This window comes from Salmo salar, chromosome 20 (genome assembly GCF_965601325.2).
Source record: "Salmo salar chromosome 20, fSalSal1, whole genome shotgun sequence".
Classification (NCBI taxonomy): domain Eukaryota; kingdom Metazoa; phylum Chordata; class Actinopteri; order Salmoniformes; family Salmonidae; genus Salmo; species Salmo salar.
This window is the reverse complement of record NC_138310.1, coordinates 85,653,407-85,674,813: the sequence shown is the minus strand read 5'-3', so window position 1 is coordinate 85,674,813 and position 21,407 is coordinate 85,653,407. Positions and strand designations below refer to the sequence as shown.

At 43.6% G+C, this 21,407-nt stretch overlaps 1 protein-coding gene across 1 annotated transcript in view; it reads left to right on the top strand.

The window, feature by feature from the left end:
- The first annotated feature begins 8,162 nt into the window (after nt 1–8,162).
- LOC106581451 (TCDD-inducible poly(ADP-ribose) polymerase) overlaps nt 8,163–21,407 on the top strand; it is a 30,703-nt gene continuing 17,458 nt past the window's right edge. The window contains exons 1-2 of the mRNA XM_014163517.3: nt 8,163–8,716; nt 9,698–10,734. Of these exons, the coding sequence (XP_014018992.2) occupies nt 9,731–10,734 (1,004 nt within the window). The 5' untranslated portion in view covers nt 8,163–8,716; nt 9,698–9,730. The remainder of the gene's footprint in view (nt 8,717–9,697; nt 10,735–21,407) is intronic.

Sequence of the window (21,407 nt, the reverse complement as noted above, 5' to 3'; positions counted from 1 at the left end):
GGAGTTCTACTCATCATTATAAGGTTCTGTGTTCCACTCTGGAACAGAAGGAGTTCTATTCATCATTATAAGGTTCTGTGTTCCACTCTGGAAAAAGAAGGAGTTCTACTCATCATTATAAGGTTCTGTGTTCCACTCTGGAACAGGAGTTCTACTCATCATTATAAGGTTCCATGTTCCACTCTGGAACAGGAGTTCTACTCATCATTATAAGGTTCTGTGTTCCACTCATTAAACAGAAGGAGTTCTACTCATCATTATAAGGTTCTGTGTTCCACTCAGGAACAGAAGGAGTTCTACTCATCATTATAAGGTTCTGTGTTCCACTCTGGAACAGGAGTTCTACTCATCATTATAAGGTTCTGTGTTCCACTCATTAAACAGAAGGAGTTCTACTCATCATTATAAGGTTCTGTGTTCCACTCATTAAACAGAAGGAGTTCTACTCATCATTATAAGGTTCTGTGTTCCACTCATTAAACAGAAGGAGTTCTACTCATCATTATAAGGTTCTGTGTTCCACTCAGGAAACAGAAGGAGTTCTACTCATCATTATAAGGTTCTGTGTTCCACTCATTAAACAGAAGGAGTTCTACTCATCATTATAAGGTTCTGTGTTCCACTCATTAAACAGAAGGAGTTCTACTCATCATTATAAGGTTCTGTGTTCCACTCATTAAACAGAAGGAGTTCTACTCATCATTATAAGGTTCTGTGTTCCACTCATTAAACAGAAGGAGTTCTACTCATCATTATAAGGTTCTGTGTTCCACTCAGGAAACAGAAGGAGTTCTACTCATCATTATAAGGTTCTGTGTTCCACTCATTAAACAGAAGGAGTTCTACTCATCATTATAAGGTTCTGTGTTCCACTCATTAAACAGAAGGAGTTCTACTCATCATTATAAGGTTCTGTGTTCCACTCATTAAACAGAAGGAGTTCTACTCATCATTATAAGGTTCTGTGTTCCACTCATTAAACAGAAGGAGTTCTACTCATCATTATAAGGTTCTGTGTTCCACTCAGGAAACAGAAGGAGTGTTGTCATTCTATCTTTTGTCTACCCCTCCCTCCTTCTTTCCCTCTCTCTTTTTTCTTTGACTGTACCTGCTATCTATAAACTCATCCACCCCATCTCTCTCTCTCTCCCTCCTTTCCTTTCAGAGAAAACCCTTGTAAGCCTGAGAGACATCTGTTCTCTTTGTGTCTCCTTCCTTTGAAGGAGACACAAGAAATGAGAAGGAAACAGAGAAACCAAGAAATAGAAAGGGAGAAGAGTCTAACAGGTTGTCAGTCAGATATATATATATATGAGAGAGAGAGAGAGAGAGAGAGAGAGCAGGTCAGTTTGATGACATGACATGTAAATGCAACTGTTCTTTCCTTTTCAGAGTGTGCTTCCTGGGAATCTCAATTTCCTGCTCAGTAAAGGTCCTAAGACAAGGGCGGAGTCTGTCTCCATAGTGATGATGTCATCCCGCCCTTCCCTTCGGTCATGGTTAACCCCACTGTGAACAGCACCCTGTAACTCAATTCCTCATTGTTTTAAAAAATCCCAGAATGGCCTGTGGTACTGTAATAACCCTCTGACTCCCCCCGCAAGTGCTTTTGTAAACATTGCCGTGACAGGTTGGATTGAACCAGAGGAGAACAGAGAGACTTGTCCCCTGATCTGCTGTGAGGTAACAGAGAGAGAGAGAGAGAGAGAGAGAGAGAGAGAGAGAGAGAGAGAGAGAGAGAGAGAGAGAGAGAGAGAGAGAGAGAGAGAGAGAGGAGAGAGAGAGAGAGAGAGAGAGAGAGAGAGAGAGAGAGAGAGAGAGAGAGAGAGAGAGAGAGAGAGAGAGAGAGAGAGAGAGAGAGAGAGAGAGAGGAGAGAGAGAGAGTTGCCAAAAGAAAAGGGCAACCAGTGAAGAACAAACACCATTGTAAATAATATTTTCCCTTTTGCACTTTAACTATTTGCACATCAATATAACAGTGTACATATCCATAATATGATATTTAAAATGTCTATATTCCTTTGAAACGTTGTGTAATGTTTTCTGTTAATTTGTTATTGTTTTTTTCACTTTAGTTTTTATTATCTAGTTCACTTGCTTTGGCAACGTTAACATATGTTTCCTATGCCAATAAAGCCCTTTGAATTCAATTAAATTGACACAGACAGAGAGAGAGAGAATCCCTTCCCTTGGCCCAGCAGAGTAGTCCAGAGAGGAGAAGTGGTGTATGTGGCATTCTGCTGTTCTCTGAGACCTGCTGGGCTGGTTTTTGTGGGGTCATTAAAATTCCAGCTCCCTTCTGCACCTTCACCTTCAGCACAGCTACAGCTCACAGCTACATGTTGGCTCTTGTCCACGAGCCGCCTCTCTCTGCTTCTGTCTCTCTCTCTCCCTCCCTCTTTCAAAGCTCAGCTCACGTTCTATGTATAATCCCACTCTCTCACTCTCTTTCTCTCAAATTCAATTTAGCTTTCTCCCTGTTTGTCTTTCACTCTCTTTGTCACTTTTCTGTTAATCTCTCTCATTTCCTGACCCATGTCTCTCTCTGCCCAACTCTATCTCTCTTTCCCCCTACCTAGTCTTTATCTCTCTCTCTCCTCCCCAACCTAGTCTTTATCTCTCTCTCTCTCTCTATTCCTCAACCTAGTCTTTATCTCTCTCTCTCTCTATATATATATATATATATATATATATATATATATATATATATATATATATATATATATATATATATATATATATATATATATATTCCCCAAACTAGTCTTTATCTCACTCTCTCTCTATTCCCCAACCAAGTATTTTTCTCTGTCTCTCTCTCCCTCTCTCAATCTTGTCTTTATCTCACACTTTCTTTTTCTCTCTTTTCTTGTTCTCCACGGAGGCATGTTCTCTGCTCTCTACAGATGTCACCTTCATTCAAATATCTGAGAAACAAACAGAAAAAAGTCAAACCTGCCTGTACTCCTCACAACACCATTTTACTAAACAACAACATCCCTCTGCAGGCAGCAATGGCTACCTGAAGTCTCTGTAGCTAGTAGAGTGGAGAGGAATGGTTGGTTGGCTTTGAAGAGGTCTTGAATGACCCTTACCTCCTTGAATGACCCTTTTATCAGCACATTCACCCAGTGTGTGTGTGTGTGTGTGTGTGTGTGTGTGTGTGTGTGTGTGTGTGTGTATTCTAGTTCAAGAGCAGGACATTGTTCCTTACTTCCTGCCCTCTTAAGCCTTGTCCTTTTGTTTAGGGTGACCCTCATCCCCCATCTCCCCCTCACTCACCCCTTTAACCTTTCTACCCCCACCCCCCTCTCATTCTCCTCTACCCCCCCTTAACCATTTAGCTTTTCAATTCGATTCTCTCTCCATCTCTCTCTCTCCCATCTCTCTCTCCCTTTCTCTCCTTCTCTCTCTCTCTCTCTGTCTCCTCTCCTCTCTCTCTCTGTCTCCTCTCCTCTCTCCCTTTCTCTCCTTCCTCCCTCTCTCTCTATCTCTCTCTCTCTCTCAAATCAAAGGGCTTTATTGGCATGGGAAACACATGTTAACATTGCCAAAGCAAGTTAAATAGATAATAAACAAAAGTGAAATAAACAATCAGAAATTAACAGTAAACATTACACTCACAAAAGGTTCAAAGGAATAAAGACATTTCAAATGTCATTTGTGTCTATATACTGAGTTGTAATGATGTGCAAATACTTACAAAAGGGAAAATAAATAAATATGGGTTGTATTTACAATGGTGTTTGTTCTTCACTGGTTACCCTTTTCTTGTGGCAACAGGTCACACGGTGGTATTTCACCCAATAGATATGGGAGTTTATCAAAATTGGATTTGTTTTCGAATTCTTTGTGGATCTGTGTAATCTGGGGGAAATATGTGTCTCTAATATGGTCATACATTTGGCAGGAGGTTAGGAAGTGCTGGAAACAGCTGATTTTTTTGTGTAATATCTACATAGGTGTACAGACGCCCATTATCAGCAACCATCACTCCTTTGTTCCAATGGCACGTTGTGTTAGCTAATCCATGTTTATCATTTTAAAAGGATAATTTATCATTAGAAAACCCTTTTGCAATTATGTTAGCACAGCTGAAAACTGTAGTTCTGATTAAAGAAGCAATAAAATTGGCCTTCTTTAGACTAGTTGAGTATCTGGAGCATCAGCATTTGTGGGTTCGATTACAGGTTCAAAATGTCCAGAAACAAATGACTTTCTTCCGAAACTCGTCAGTTTATTCTTGTTCTGAAAAATGAAGGCTATTCCATGAGAGAAATTGTCAAGAAACTGAAGATCTCGTACAACGCTGTGTACTACTCCCTTCACAGAACAGCGCAAACTGGCTCTAACCAGAATAGAAAGAGTGGGGCCCCGGTGCACAACTAAGCAAGAGGACAAGTCCATTGGAGTGTCTAGTTTGAGAAACAGACGCCTCACAATTCCTAAACTGGCAGCTTCATTAAATAGTACCCGCAAAACACCAGTCTCAATGTCAACAGTGAAGAGGCGAATCCGGGATGCTGGCCTTCTAGGCAGAGTTCCTCTGTCCAGTGTCTGTGTACCTTTGCCCATCTTAATGTTTTATTTTTATTGGCCAGTCTGAGATATGGCTTTTTCATAGCAACTCTGCTTTTTCAACCATTGCTTTATTGCTCACAACCTGCGTGACAAAGTTCACAATGACTCGAGGGTAAGATAATGTTACCACCTGCCATGACTGTTACTAGTGTAAACACTGTTGAAACAAACCGTAGTATCCTGGGTCAGACAAGGACACAGTGATCCATCCACCTAAAGAGTTATGGACTACCGCATGCAACTTTAGACTTCTCAAATCAGATTATACCATTCTCATTTAAATAAAAGGTAGGCTGTGCGAAGGGAAATTACAGTGCATTATAACAAAAGTGTTTCATCTTAATGATAGCAAGACTTCCACACCAATCGAAAACACATTAACCCAATAACAGTGTATTCGTTCTGGACAAGAGCATCAGTGCCTTCGGAAAGAATTCAGACCAGTTAACTTTTTCCACATTTTGTTGGTTTTGGTTACAGCATTATTCTAAAATGTATTATTTTCCTCATAAATCAACACACAATACCCCATAATGACAAAGCAAATTTTTATTTATTTTTTATGTTTGCTAATTTATATTTAAAAAATAATGACTGAAATATCACATTTACATAAGTATTCAGACCCTTTACTCAGTACTTTGCTGAAGCACCTTTGGCAGAGATTACAGTCTTGAGTATTCTTGGGTATGACGCTACAAGATTGGCACACAAGTATTTGGGGAGTTTCTCCCATTCTTCTCTGCAGATCCTCTCAAGCTCTGTCAGGTTGGATGGGGAGCGTTGCTGCACAGCTATTTTCAGGTCTCTCCAGAGATGTTCGATAGGGTTCAAGTCCAGGCTCTGGCTGGGCCACTCAGGGACATTCAGAGACTTGTCCTGAAGCCACTCCTGCATTGTCTTGGCTGTGTGCTTAGGGTCGTGGTCTTATTGGAAGGTGAATCTTCGCCCCAGTCTGAGGTCCTGAACGCTTTGGAGATTTTCATCAAGGATCTCTCTCTCTCTACTTTGCTCTGTTCATCTTTGCCTCGATCCTGACTAGTCTCCCAGTCCCTGCAAGCAGGCTGTCATGTGACTTTTACTGAGGAGTGGCTTCCGTCTGGTCACTCTACCATAAATGCCTGATTGGTGGAGTGCTGCAGAGATGGTTGTCCTTCTGGAAGGTTCACCCATCTCCACAGTGGAACTCTACAGCTCTGTCAGAGTGACCATTGGGTTCTTGGTCACCTCCCTGACCAAGGCCCTTCTCCCCCGATTGCTCAGTTTGGCCAGGCAGCCAGCTCTAGAAAGAGTCTTGGTGGTTCCAAACTTCTTCTATTTAAGAATTATGGAGGACACTGTGTTCTTGGGGACCTTCAATGCTGCAGAAATGTTTTGGTACCCTTCCCCAGATCTGTGCCTTGACACAATCCTGTCTCAGAGCTCTACGGACAATACCTTCTACCTCAAGGCTTGTTTTTTGCTTTGACATGCATTGTCAACTGTGGGACCTTATATAGACAGGTGTGTGCCTTTCCAAATCATGTCCAATCAATTGAATTTACCACAAGTGGACTCCAATCAAGTTGTAGGAACATCTCAAGGATGATCAATGGAAACAGGATGCACCTGAGCTCAATGTCAAGTCTCATAGCAAAGGGTCTGAATACTTGTAAATAAGGTATTTCTGTTTTGAATTTTTAATACATTTGCAAAATTGTAAAAAAAAAAAAAATGTTTTCGCTTTGTGATTATGGGGTATTGTGTGTAGATTGCAGAGGAATGTTTTTTATTTAATCAATTTTAGAATAAGGCTGTAACGTAACAAAATGTGGGGAAAAAAATCAAGAGGTCTGAATAGGCCTTCCCTGTGGCTCAGTTGGTAGATCATGGTGTTTGCAATGCCAGCATGGTGTGTGCAACACCGGGGTTCTGGGTTCAATTCCCATGGGGGGCCAGTACAAAAAAAATTACAAAATCATGAAATGCAGTTGTAAGTTGCTCTGGATAAGAGTGTCTGCTAAATGACTAAAATGTACTTTCTGAAAGCACTGTATATGTAAAAATGCATGTTGGGTGGGAGTTAGATGATCCCAGACCTGCCCATGAAAGGGAACACCTGGTATGTCAGATGTGTAGGCTGTCTATATAGAAATCATATCTGCATGTTCTTTTTTTAAGCCTCATATAGACATGTCAGAACATGAACAATGGGAGGTTACGCATGTTGGTTTGGGTGGAATGCTGGAAACGTGCATGCCTAGGTGTGTAACCAGCCAATCATTTACCTGCGTCAGCTCCACGCAGTTAAAAGTTGAGACAGAGCTGTAATTTATGTATTATGGAATCTGTTGAAAGCATTGAAGGCATCGTTTATCTGGGCGGTTGTTTTACACGCTCTGTTAATTGTTGCCCTGTTAAGTGCAAGGTCGATGAATTCCAGTCTGAAGTGTGTGTGTAGTGTGTGTGTGTGTGTGTGAGAGAGAGAGAGCGAGACAGACGGTCGGACGGACAGACAGACAGAGACAGCAAGAGAGACAGACAGAGAGAGAGAGGGACAGACATAGCGTGTGTCTGTAGTATGTGTGTGGAAGGGGGGAGGAGTTAAGCTGTGGCGTGTGTGTGGCGTTTGGAGTAAACAAGGTTCACATTTTTTTAAATATGTGGCAAGCATCAAAGCCAGGATTGCCCTTTCGCCCTTTGTCATTTATGTTTACTAGGGCACTGGGGTGCAAACGATCACATCCCATCATTACCACGGCACAGTCCAGGAAGTTCAGCCATCAATGGACACGAGACTTCCACATGATAAAACATTGATTGTGTAGATAAAAGGCCATAGGCCTACAGACATCTACTGCTTTACTGGCCTATAGACTTACATCTGAACGTGTGTTACATAGATAAACAACCAATGTTTTACCTATTAGGCTATTATTGTATTTCTGTGTAATACTTCTATAGGCAACCTGTAGGTTTCGGTAGGATCATGGTGACTGTGTAGGGGCACTAAGTATGTGAATATGGTTTGGGGTTGGTCTGGAGAGGGAGCTAAAATGTAGCATTTTTCAAGCAACTGAAACAGCTTTTTTCCCCTGTAATCTAGAGCCATAAATATTATGCTTATTTCTATGTAAAAAAAATATGTTTCTAGTTTTGCATATCTAAGTATATCTCTTCAGATGTCTGTATCCTCCTGATTGGTGGTTATATTGTTAAATAAACTAAATATGCTTCTCTGTATCTCTGCTCAAATCTAAGTAAAAGATTGAAAGTAATGTAACTTATTCAGTACATTTAGTAATTTCTTGATTTTCTAAAGTCTATTGACCTTGCCATCATGCATGCCTGCTAAAATAGTTAGGCAAGATAGCTACTCTAACTTCATTAATAGCCTGAAATGTATTCTGGGTAGTTAGTTATGAGGTTGGGAGATTGGGAAACTATCTGGGCTAGCTAAAGCCTACTTCATAACGTTGCTAGGTAGCTAGTAGTATTACAGAAGAAGAAAAAAGATAGTTCGTTTCATAGTTATTTTTTTTTAAACAGGACAAATCTGAGGGGGCACGTCCCCCCTACTGGCTTGATGCCTCTGACTCTGTGTCCTGTCACAGGCCTATTTACTGCGTGTGTTTGTCCTACCATAATCCCCTTCGTCCTGTAGGTCTACTGGAAATGCTGTTTGAATATGCTAACAACCAGAAACCTTTCCAGTCAGTCAGTATCACAAAAACAAGGAGGGGGGAGACCACCCAACTCCCTGCACTTAGTAGACATATTTCTACTACTGGTCAGGCGCCTGACGAACACAGCACAACTTCCTGCTTTTCCTCCCCCTATGACACACCAGTTTCGTTTTTTCCTCCTCTCTCTCTCTCTTCTCCTTTGATGCCAAATCCCATCCCTCGACCGGGTGAGGAGCGCGGTGAGTGGCTGAGCGTTCCTTGCAACAGCTGCGAGTTGCCTCTATCCAACACGGGAGTTGGCGGAATTGAGCTCAGTGCAGAACGACGAACAGCGGCTTTTGTCACGCATTGCCCCAGCCCCGGACCAGCAGCCCAAACGCAGATCGACATATCGCTACATTCATGACCGGACAGGGATTAAGTGGCGAAGGAGACAATTTCACAGAAGAGATTGAACGGATTTTACGCAGGTAGGAATATGATACGTGTGTGTCTGGACGCTTTGTATTCTAAACGGGCTCTGTGAAAGCAACGCTATAATAAATCACCAAGCCGGGACGTCTATGCAGCAGTATGTGTTGGAGATCGACTATATTGTAGCCTAGTTCTTTTGCGCAGCGCACCAGATCTTCATGGTTGCTGGAAGGGAATTTTTACATTTTATAAATGATATAGCAGTCTACTACGTTCTGTAGATCGGCTTTAGTGTAGTTCATCTCTAACATCCACCGTGTTTTCGCGGATAAAACCTACCGAAATGCGGGTATTAACATCGTAGGCTAGGACCTATACGATTTATATAGATGTAGGCTTTTTGATGTGCGTTACAATTGGAAAATGCAGTGTCAGCATCGAGTCTTTGTGCTGTTCGACGCAGTCCCCCTCGTCTCTGTGTGTATCTGTAGGCCTACGTGCAAACTTGCTCGAGCAGCGATTTGTACCTGGCACGTATACCGTAGACCCCGTATATCTACCTCCGGTGATCAACATACTCTCTCGGGAACGTTTTGTTATCGTGCGACAATGATTGTATCGCGCTGTACAGTAGCTTATACGCACTGTAATTGCATCATGACGCTCGTCATTGACAGGAAAATAATATAATAAAACTGTTTCTAAGTTTGGGAGACTTTTCCCTATCTATTCAATCTTCTAGTTTGAAGAGTTTTCAATGGTAAACATAATGAGTTTCTGTTTCACCAATTTTATCAGTTTAACATTACCCAGGAAAGTAAACGATGGGTTTTCCAAGATTACGCATATTGTTTTACACCCAGTAAAATGCAATGGTTATTGACTCTGTCAAGGGGCTGACTAACAGTTGATCTAATGACACATAGCCAGGACCTTGGAAACCTATGAGGCATACATTTTAGGTATTATTTTCCATCTATGCTTATTTCTCTCACACACTGTCTGTCTCTCTTATCATTTCTCTATCTATCTTTCAGGACTGTCGGGTTTTAGGAGTGCCCCTGGTGACCATGGATAAAGCTTTGCATATTCTACAGAAACCGACAGACTCAACCGACAAGGTCCTTGGCGGTGGAACGGGAATACCTCTGGATATGAGTTTAGGGGACCGGGAATTCACGGAACAATCTATTAGACTTAGCAATAAAATCCCGTTAGTGAAGCCCTATTTCAAAAAGAAACACGGACAGAGGAAACTGGACTCAAAATGCCTCCGTGCGCTTCAGGACCCAATCTTGACCACATTACTGAGTACGGATGCTCTTGTTACCGGAGACGGAGTGTTTGTCCCCAGGAACCCTCCGCCAAGGACAGCTGGGAACCTGTGCACTGCTGTGGTGGTCAAACAGGCACGGATTGGTGGGCCTGTGTGCCGGAAAGAATCGTCAGCTACCGGTGTAACGGCTATGATTACCGGTGACACGGAAATGGCGGACGCCGCCGCCGAGTTGGAGGAGACAGAAGGGGGGGTAACCAAGGTGCCGGTAGATCTCCAGCGCGTGACAATGGACTCTAACGAGCGCAGATTCCAGCTCAAACTTCACCCCCGGGCGCGCGATGTGGCGGCGGTGCCCCCCACACCTGATACCGCTCTAGTATCCCCTCCATGCCAGGTGGGCAACACGATGATTGACCTATTTGCTTCTAAAGCCTTGCGGGGGGCAAATTGCCTCACCATTAAAGACAGTAAAAAAAAAACCAGTCTTCAGGCTGACAAAGGCGAGATATTTCAGGATAAAAGCGAAGAGGCCTCCCTGGACCTAGTTTTTGATCTGCTAACCCAGCTCCAGTATCACACGCACCAAGCCGACTCGGTTTCCATCTGCGTGGATTTCCTGCAGGGGTTGTGTGTGTACGGGAGTGACTGCGCTTACCACCATACTGTGCTGCCCTACCACTGGCAGATCTGCAGGAGTGATACTGAAAGCTGGCAAAGCGTTGCGGATGATTCACAGGATCAGTTGGAGAGGCTTTATTGCAATCCGGACAATGAACAAGTCAGGCTCAAGTTTCAGTAAGTGCTTTTATTTAGTTACAGTGGTTCCTCCTGGTTTATGTTCTATATGAATGTAGCCTAATAGAGCTGAGATTGTATTTACACTTTTAAGACAGGGGTGCTTTGATATGAGAAAGGTATGGTGTTTGATATCTCAGTTTCAGTAGGTGTGTGTGTTGTAATGGTTAACTGAGTCGTTTTGGTTCCCGACTTCCCCTATCTCAGTTCTTATTTGGGTGTCATTCTTATGGCACGTTGAGTTCCTGCAATAGTGTGTGTGCTCTTTCTGCTCCCAAACCAAGCCTTCTCATTGGTTGAAACAGCTCAAACCAGGAAGTGCTGTACCCATGGCAGCTTAGAGCTGGGAACTTGCATGACCTACTGCTGCCTGGTGCGGTCACTGACACACACGCACTGGCAGTCTCTCTCACGAACACACACGCACACATACGCACGCACAAACACACACAAGCACTTGGCACGCACTAGCAGACAGGCATACAAAGTGTGCTCTGATTCAAGCTATACACCCCACATTCACACAATGACACAGTTAGCTATGTCACCACACACACCTCACAAGTTATTCAGGGAACTGAGGGGTTCGTTTATGTGTCTCTGTGTGTGACTGTGTGTGTTGTTGATTTTAGGTTTTAAAGTGAAACTACATGCAAACCTTCCCACCCACAGGATATGCACCTGTCCATGAGAACCCAAATGAAGTCAAGCTCTTATTTGAATATGCAACACACTCACATGGGTCTAAAGTTACTGTATTAGGTGCTGGTGATAGCAGCTTAGTATACTACTGTCAGTTTCCAAACATTATAAATGGCCAGTCTGTATACAGAGCCAAAATACCACAGTAACTACCAGTGTAATCACCTATACAATGACCGTGTACCAGTGTAATCACCTAGAGAGTGGCTGTGTACCAGTGTAATCACCTAGAGAGTGGCTGTGTACCAGTGTAATCACCTAGAGTGGCTGTGTACCAGTGTAATCACCTAGAGAGAGGCTGTGTACCAGTGTAATCACCTAGAGAGTGACTGTGTACCAGTGTAATCACCTAGAGAGTGGCTGTGTACCAGTGTAATCACCTAGAGAGAGGCTGTGTACCAGTGTAATCACCTAGAGAGTGGCTGTGTACCAGTGTAATCACCTAGAGAGTGGCTGTGTACCAGTGTAATCACCTAGAGAGTGGCTGTGTACCAGTGTAATCACCTAGAGAGTGGCTGTGTACCAGTGTAATCACCTAGAGAGTGGCTGTGTACCAGTGTAATCACCTAGAGAGTGGCTGTGTACCAGTGTAATCACCTAGAGAGTGGCTGTGTACCAGTGTAATCACCTATAGAGTGGCTGTGTACCAGTGTAATTACCTAGAGAGTGACTGTGTACCAGTGTAATCACCTAGAGAGTGACTGTGTACCAGTGTAATCACCTAGAGAGTGGCTGTGTACCAGTGTAATCACCTAGAGAGTGGCTGTGCACCAGACTAGTAAACACAGTTAACTTCCCTGGGCTAGGTCCCACCCTAGTCAACAGCCAGTGGAATCGCCTGGCGCAAAATACAAATACCTCAAAAATGCTATAACTTCAATTTCTCAAACATATGACTATTTTACAACATTTTAAAGACAAGACTCTCGTTAATCTAACCACATTGTCCGATTTCAAAAAGGCTTTACAGCGAAAGCAAAACATTAGATTATGTCAGGAGAGTACCCTGCCAAAAATAATCACACAGCCATTTTCAAAGCAAGCATGTATGTCACAAAAACCAAAACCACAGCTAAATGCAGCACTAACCTTTGATGATCTTCATCAGATGAGACTCCTAGGACATTATGTTATACAATACATGCATGTTTTGTTCAATCAAGTTCATATTTATCTCAAAAAACAGCTTTTTACATTAGCATGTGATGTTCAGAACTAGCATACCCACCGAAAACGTCCGGTGAATTTACTAAATTACTCATGATAAACGTTCACAAAATACATAACAATTATTTTAAGAATTATAGATTCTGAACTCCTTTATGCAATCGCGGTGTCAGATTTTAAAATAGCTTTTCGGCGAAAGCACATTTTGCAATATTCTGAGTACATAGCTCGGCCATTACGGCTAGCTATTTTGACACCCACCAAGTTTGAGACTCACTAAACTCAGAATTACTATTAGAAAAATAATAATCCATAGTTATATTCAAATAGCTCTGTTTTGTTCGTGCGTTCAGGTCACTATCCGAAGTGTGACGCGCGAGCGCATTCCGTGACAAAAAAAAAATCAAAATATTACATTACCGTACTTAGAAGCATGTCAAATGCTGTTTAAAATAAATTGTTATACTATTTTTCTCGTAAAATAGCGATAATATTCCAACCGGGCAACGTTGTATTCATTCAAAGGCTGAAAGAAAAAAATTGAGAATTCGCGTGAAAGCGCATCTCAGTCTCACTGTCCCCAGGCTGACCACTCACAAACAGAGCTGTTGTACTTTGCCCAGAGACAGCAGACACCCCATTCCCCTTTCTGGCGGCTTTAGAGAGCCAATGGGAGCCTTAGAAAGTGTCACGTTACAGCACAGATGCTTTATTTTCGATAGAGATGCAACAGAAGGACAACAAATTGTCAGACAGGGCACTTCCTGTATGGAATCTTCTCAGGTTCTGGCCTGCCATATGAGTTCTGGTATACTCACAGACACCATTCAAACAGTTTTAGAAACTTTAGAGTGTTTTCCATCGAAATCTACTAATTATATGCATATTCTCGTTTCTGGGCAAGAGTAGTAACCAGTTTAACCTCTTGGGGCTAGGTGGGACGCTAGCGTGCCACCCGTGGTGCACTCCATCAACAGCAGGTGCATTTCAAGAGCGGCAAATTTGAATCCAAATAAATGTCAAAATTCAAATTTTTCAAAAATACAACTATTTTACACCATTTGAAAGATAAACATCTCCTTAATCTAACCACGTTTTACGATTTCAAAAAGGTTTTATGGCGAAAGCATAAATTTAGAGTATGTTAGGACAGTACATTTACAAGAGTTGTGTGTAATGTTTTGTCAAGTCAAAGACAGGGTCACCAAAACCATAAAACCAGCTAAAATGATGCACTAACCTTTTACAATCTCCATCAGATGACACTCCTAGGACATTATGTTAGACAATGCATGCATTTTTAGTTCTATCAAGTTCATATTTATATCCAAAAACAGCGTTTTACTATGGCATTGATGTTGAGGAAATCGTTTCCCTCCAATAACCGGCAGTCAAGTCAGCGTAACAAATTAAATAATTAAAATTAGAAAACATTGGTAAAATATTATATTGTCATTTAAAGAATTATAGATTTACATCTCTTGAACGCAATCAACTTGCCAGATTTAAAAATAACCTTACTGGGAAATCACACTTTGCAATAATCTGAGCACTGCGCCCAGAAAAATACGCGTTGCGATACAGACTAGACGTCATGTTGGGGAGATCTAAAATCGAAAATACTATGTAAATAATCCATTACCTTTGATTCTCTTCATCAGATGTCACTTCCAGGTATCACAGGTCCATAACGAATGTAGTTTTGTTCAAAAAAGCTCATCATTTATGTCCAAAAATCTCCGTCTCGTTAGCACATGATGTAAGCCAGCCGGACTTCTCGTCATGAACGAGGGGAAAAAATATATTTCCGTTCGTTCAAACATGTCAAACGTTGTATAGCATAAATCATTAGGGCCTTTTTTAACCAGAACATGAATAATATTCAAGGTGGACGAATGCATACTCTTTTATAACGTATTGGAACGAGGGTACCCAACATGAACTCGCGCGCAAGGTGTCTAATGGGCCATCATCGTTCCATGGCTCTTGTTCGGTCAGATCTCCCTCCAGAAGACTCAAAACACTTTGTAAAGGCTGGTGACATCTAGTGGAAGCAATAGGAAGTGCCAAAATATTCCTAAACCCCTGTGTTTTTCAATGGGATAGGTTTAAAGTCAATACAACACATCAGGTATCCACTTCCTGTCAGAAAATGTCTCAGGGTTTTGCCTGCCAAATGAGTTCTGTTATACTCACAGACACCATTCAAACAGTTTTGGAAACTTTAGAGTGTTTTCTATCCATATATAATAAGTATATGCATATTCTAGTTACTGGGTAGGATTAGTAACCAGATTAAATCGGGTACATTTTTTTTATCCAGACGTGCAAATGCTGCCCCCTAGACCCAACAGGTTAAATCGGGTACGTTTTTTATCCGGCCGTGGAAATACTGCCCCCTAGCCCCAACAGGTTTTAAAAGAAACCTTTTACATTTTTTACATTTTTGTCATTTAGCAGATGCTCTTATCCAGAGCGACTTACAGTAGTGAATGCATACATTTCATTTCATGCATTTAAAAAATTGTTTTTTAAATTTATTTATATATTTTTTTCTTACATTCGCTCAGAAAACCAAAGTAGACATTGTAACAGTCAGTATATAGACAGGCTGTAGGACTTGTATTTAAGTTTCAAATACTTCCTATTAGTCTTTTTAAAGGGTTTTTGTTTTCTTCGTTATTGCTTACTTTTGTGAAGTGTTAGACCATCCAATTTCAAACAACGGCCTCCAATACGCTCCCGGCATGGTCCTCACATGCTCAGAATTTTAATTCACATTTAAGCAAGTAAAACGGTACTTAATTTCCCAGAGTCTATCAGATGTGGATCTGGAAGATCTCCCCCCCCCCCCCAATAAACACACACACACCCTGGGTGATGTTGTGTTGCCATAGTAACTGAATGCAGTTGATAACAGCTGTTATCTGAAGAGCAGCAGAGGACAAAACAAGCCAGGCCGTCAACATGGCAACAGACTTATTTGGCAGCCGCTGGTGTGTGTGTGTGTGTGTGTGTGTGTGTGTGTGGTGTGTGTGTGTGTGTGTGTGTGTGTGTGTGTGTGTGTGTGTGTGTAAGGAACAAGCTCTCACAGTCTCACGTGAGAATTAAACGTTCGTCCATGTTTCTCACATGCCAAATCTCGAGGTTTAGGCATTGACTCTGAATGGTTAAGTTTAGGCATCAACTCTGAATGGTTAGGGGTTAAGGTTTGCAATAGCTAAAGACAAAAATATAAAAAACAACTTCCTGTCGCTGGATTCGAACATGCAAACTTTTGAACCACAGCCATCCGCTATCCCGTCCACAACGCCCGAGCAGAACTGAAACCATCTTGAAGGTAACACCGCACGTTGTTGCTCCTTAGTAGCCGGTTTCCACGTCATCTCCCGACGTCCTCAGACATGGATGGACGTCGAATAATGACTTGTATCGCTGGTGACCTGTCTGGTGTGAGAGAGGGCATGTGTGTGACTGTGAACATGGGAGAGGGAGTTAATAATTCCTTCTGCCTGTGTTTACCAGCTCAACATGTTTCTATGTCCTATACATCATGTGAATGATTTGAGACTGTCTGTCTGTCAGTCAGTGCGTGTGATGCAGGACGAGTGGCCAGAGGTTGGGCTGTAAAAGTGTCCACTCAGCTCTCTTCCTCATCTCACCTCCTCCATTAGGGCTGGGCAACATATCAAATTCATTTGAATTTATGTTTAGTAGTTTTAGTTATAACAATTGTGACGCAAGAGGAAGTGGTTTACACCAGGAAAAGTGACATCTTTTCATTGTGACTTCTGTCGGCTCCCCAGCGTCGAGGTTCGTGCCCTGTAATTGTCTCAGTCATGTTACTGGGCCGTTGACGAGCATTATGATTCTACAAGTAGAAATGGCCAGTTTGTCGGTACCAAGTCAGTACACAGCAGGGGCATCGTATGTTCCTCGTACTGTGACAGTGACCCATCAGCAGTCCGATCTCTCTGTGTGTCTGATATAATAGAGGAACACTTAAAGGGATACTGCCAAGAATGCTTGTTCATTACTTTCATCTCCACCCGGCACAGCCAGAAGAGGACTGGCCACCCCTCAGAGCCTGGTTCCTCTCTAGGTTTACTTTCATCTCCACCCGGCACAGCCAGAAGAGGACTGGCCACCCCTCAGAGCCTGGTTCCTCTCTAGGTTTACTTTCATCTCCACCCGGCACAGCCAGAAGAGGACTGGCCACCCCTCAGAGCCTGGTTCCTCTCTAGGTTTCTTCCTAGGTTCTGGCCTTTCTAGGGAGTTTTTCCTAGCCACCGTGCTTCTACACCTGCATTACTTGCTGTTTGGGGTTTTAGGCAGGGCTTCTGTACAGCATTTTGATATATCAGCTGATGTAAGAAGGGCTATATAAATATATGTGATTGATTGACTTTGTCATTGCGCTAACGCTAGTTAGCATTTGCCCGCGAAACTACCGCTTAACTTCCTTCATACTGGACACAGACATAACAATGGTATCCATGAGTTCATCTGACTGGGGAAGTAGATAAAGGACCTCATTTCCAACATCCTGAATATCCTTTCTAATGATACCCCTTGTTTTTTATGTCACAACTCTCCAAATGTACAGCAGAGACCCTTCTAAAATGGGAGTATCAAGGAATACGATTGTGGAAAATGTTCTGGTCAGTTTCAGTCACGCGCAGCATGGTAGGTACCACATACCGCCACAGATTTTAAATGCTAGCTGTCTAGTCTGTGTTTTTATAAATGTACATTGAGCATAAAAATACACATTTATATAAGGAATTGTTAACTCGTTCTCATTCTGAAAAAGAGGCATCATCTTATCCAGGACACTGGATGTCAACATCTAAACAAAGTGACACTGGAGAATGACTTTTTTTGGTTTGGATTTGAGTTCAGACAAACTGCAGAGAGGCGTTTTTGATATGGTTGGGGGGGGGGGGGGGGTCTGTCATGGCGGTATGAGACTATAGGTTAATCCTCATCCAAATACCCAGGAAGGAAGGACTCAACACTCATCCTCTTCTCTCAGGATTCCTCAAGCCAGCTACAGTTACATAGAGAGAGGAACGGAATAGTCATCACTTAACACATGATTTGCTTTTTACCCTCATCCCCGTGACAGGAATATTTGATGTGTGTGTGTGTGTGTGTGTGTGTGTGTGTGAGAGCCTTTTGTTGGACAGGCAGTAAATGGTTCACACGTCATTAACTGACACAGAGTCACTGAGCACCAAGGACAGAGTGACCTGACACCAAGGGGTGTGTGATTTGCTTCTGTCCATCTGCACAACTGCCAGTGTGTCTGTGTGCTGTGTGCTGTGTTCGTGTGTGCTGTGTTCGTGTCTGTGTGCTGTGTTCGTGTCTGTGTGCTGTGTGCTGTGTTCGTGTCTGTGTGCTGTGTTCGTGTCTGTGTGCTGTGTTCGTGTCTGTGTGCTGTGTTCGTGTCTGTGTGCTGTGTTCGTGTCTGTGTGCGTGTCTGTGTGCTGTGTTCGTGTCTGTGTGCTGTGTTCGTGTCTGTGTGCTGTGTTCGTGTCTGTGTGCTGTGTTCGTGTCTGTGTGCTGTGTTCGTGTCTGTGTGCTGTGTGTGTGTCTGTGTGCCATTGTTTGTCAGAAAATATAATTTCTCACACAATGTGTAGCCTGACCTGTGTGTGTGTGTGTGTACCTTTGTGCGTGTGTGTGACTGTTTCCTTGTGTGTGTGAATGTTTCCTTGCGTGTGTGTGTGTGTGTGTGAATGTTTCCTTGTGTGTGTGTGCTTCCTTGCGTGTGTGTGAATGTTTCCTTGCGTGTGTGTGAATGTTTCCTTGCGTGTGTGTGTGTGCTTCCTTGCGTGTGTGTGGTGTGTGCTACTTGTGTGTGTACGTGTGTGTGTGAGGAGATAACGTGTCAGACTGCCTATGAAGTGATTCACTGGGGCGAGGTCTGGGTTGCCCTGCCTTCCATTACTCAGCCTCTACCTTTAACTCTCTCTCTCTCTCTCTCTTTCTCTCTTTCTTTCTTTGTGGCCTGTGAGTGTTCGTGCCTGCAGGCTTCCGTACGCCTATTCTGAAGCAATTTCCTCTCCTATTCCTCCAGCATCTCTTGTTTTCTCTCTCCCTATCCTCACCCTGCCCCTCTGAAATGTTACCATTCATCAACCTCTCCCCACAAACTGGGTGATGGAGGGAAGTGAAGTGTGTTGTGGCTTCTGGGAAACTGAACCAAATACAGGAGAAGGAACAGCGTTTAATCTGTTATGTGAGGATGACCCAGTGTGTACGCCTTGTCCTCCTCACCGAAGTGGCTTCTTGTATGTGTCACTAGGGTATGTCTGTCATGGTGTGACTTCTGGGGCATCGACCTCAGTAGGGTCGGTTCACTGGCTTGTGTGTGTGTGTGACTGCGTGTGAATTTATCTGGTTCTAGTCCGTGACACTCCTGGGAGCGTGACTGATGCGGGCATGCAGGTGTGACCGTCAGAAAGTCCTGGGGTGTGTACAGGCGAGTGTGAGCTGCCTTAAATTGTGCTGATGTCTGTGGGTGAGAGAGGGTTTAGGGCTGGATCTAAAAGCCACCCTCTGTCTCTTTGTCTCCTCACACTCCCAGAGATCACAAACCCAAGCTGTCCCTGAGGTGTGTGTGACAGAGTCCTGAAGGGGGGGATAATTATCAGCCCCCCCCCCTCCTCTTTATTTGAAACACACTCCAGGCTTGAACTCATCACATCCGTCATTTCAACTACGGTGTCTGTCTGTCGTGGGTGTAGGTGTCTGTCTGTCGTGGTTGTCTGTCTGTCGTGGGTGTCTGTCTGTCGTGGGTGTCTGTCTGTCGTGGGTGTCTGTCTGTCGTGGGTGTCTGTCTGTCGTGGGTGTAGGTGTCTGTCTGTGTCAATCCAAAACTTCAGTTGACTGTTCCCTGCATTCAAGGAAGTCTGTGTATCGTGTGCGTGTGAGCGCGTGTGAGCGTGTGTGTGTGTGTGTGACCTAATAGTTTCACTGACAATAAAGCATCCCCATAGTTGGCCAGGCGTTGCCCCTGTTACCGTGGTGATTCCAGTACTGCTCTGTGATTGGTCTGTTGGGACATCAAAGGGTGGTGTAACCATGACCTCCAAGATGTCACAGATCCAACTGAATCAAACTCCTCCTACTCACTCTGTACCTACCTCCCTCCATCTCTTTTCTCACACTCCTCTCTGTCCACACTCCTCTTTTCAACCCCATCTCTCTCACGCATTCTGTTCTTCTCTCACCCCAGGGCTAAATTACTTTTTAGTCTTCTCAAATGAACAAACAGTTCTCAGCCACTCTCACTGTTCTCAGGGTATGACCTGAAATGAATTTGAGGTGGAACTGTGTGTGTGTGTGTGTGTGTGTGTGTGTGTGTGTGTGTGTGTGTGTGTGTGTGTGTGTGTGTGTGTGTGTGTGTGTGTGTGTGTGTGTGTGTGTGTGTGGGGGGGGGGGGGGGGGGGGGGGGAGTGAGACTGTTCAGTGAGAGTGTGTCTTTGCACCTCTGGAAAGCCCAAATTTTAAGCCAGCCTTTGAGTGCTGTCTCTTCCAAAGAGGGGTGTGTCTTTGGACTGTGTCTGGCATTTGATTGGCTCTCTTAATGAACTCCCAGACTCACTCTGTGCACTTAATTTATCCAGGGGAATTTTATTTTTAGAATGAAGCTACGTATCTGGCCCAGAGAGAGAGGGCGAGGGCTGGAGGGAGACGGAGGAGAGAGAGAGGGGGGGAGGGCTGGAGGGAGACAGAGGAGGAGAGAGAGAGAGAGGGGGGAAGGGCTGGGGGGAGACAGAGGGGGAAGGGCTGGAGAGAGACAGAGGAGGAGAGAGAGAGAGAGAGGGGGGAAGGGCTGGAGGGAGACAGAGGAGGAGAGAGAGAGAGAGAGAGAGGGGGGGAAGGGCTGGAGGGAGACAGGAGGAGAGAGAGAGAGGGGGGGAAGGGCTGGAGGGAGACGGAGGAGAGAGAGAGAGGGGGGGAAGGGCTGGAGGGAGACAGAGGAGGAGAGAGAGAGGAGAAGGACTGGAGCGAGACAGAGGGGAAGGGCTGGAGGGAGACGGAGGAGAGGGAGAGGAGAAGGACTGGAGTGAGACAGAGGAGGAGAGAGAGAGGAGAAGGACTGGAGCGAGACAGAGGAGGAGAGAGAGAGGAGAAGGACTGGAGCGAGACAGAGGGGAAGGGCTGGAGGGAGACAGAGGAGGAGTGTGTGTGTATATGTGTATATATATGGTATATTGTAATTAACTTGTTATAAGCCGTTGTTTTCAGCTTGTAACTGCTCTAGGTGTGTTATATAATCAGAAGGAGGAGGCTCTGTAGTGAAGGGTAGTGTGATGTCTGGAATGAGATGGGTGTTCTATTTGAAGGTCGTGTGTGTTTGTGGTGAGATGGAGTGTAGCGTGATTGGCTGTAGTTCCATTCTGCTCATAAATGTGACAGTTCACACATTGCTCATGACTATTGTTTTACTAAAAATCTTATTTTACCTAACCTTAACCCCAAAACACCAATTCCAACCCGAAACCCTCTAGAATTTTTTTTTCCCTTGTGGGGACTGGCAAAATGACTTCTAGTCCCCACAAGTATAGTTCAATCAAATCCTATTTTATTTGTCACATGCTTGGTAAACAACAGGTGTAGACCAACATGAAATGCTTAATGACGGGCCCTTCCCAACAATACAGAGAGAACATAAGCAAAGATGTCCACAAACTAGTCTTGGGCGGTATAGTGTATACTGGACTATTTGGAAAAAAAGTTTTTTTATATTGTCAAAACGATTTATTCTTCAATAAATGTTAATATTTGTAGCA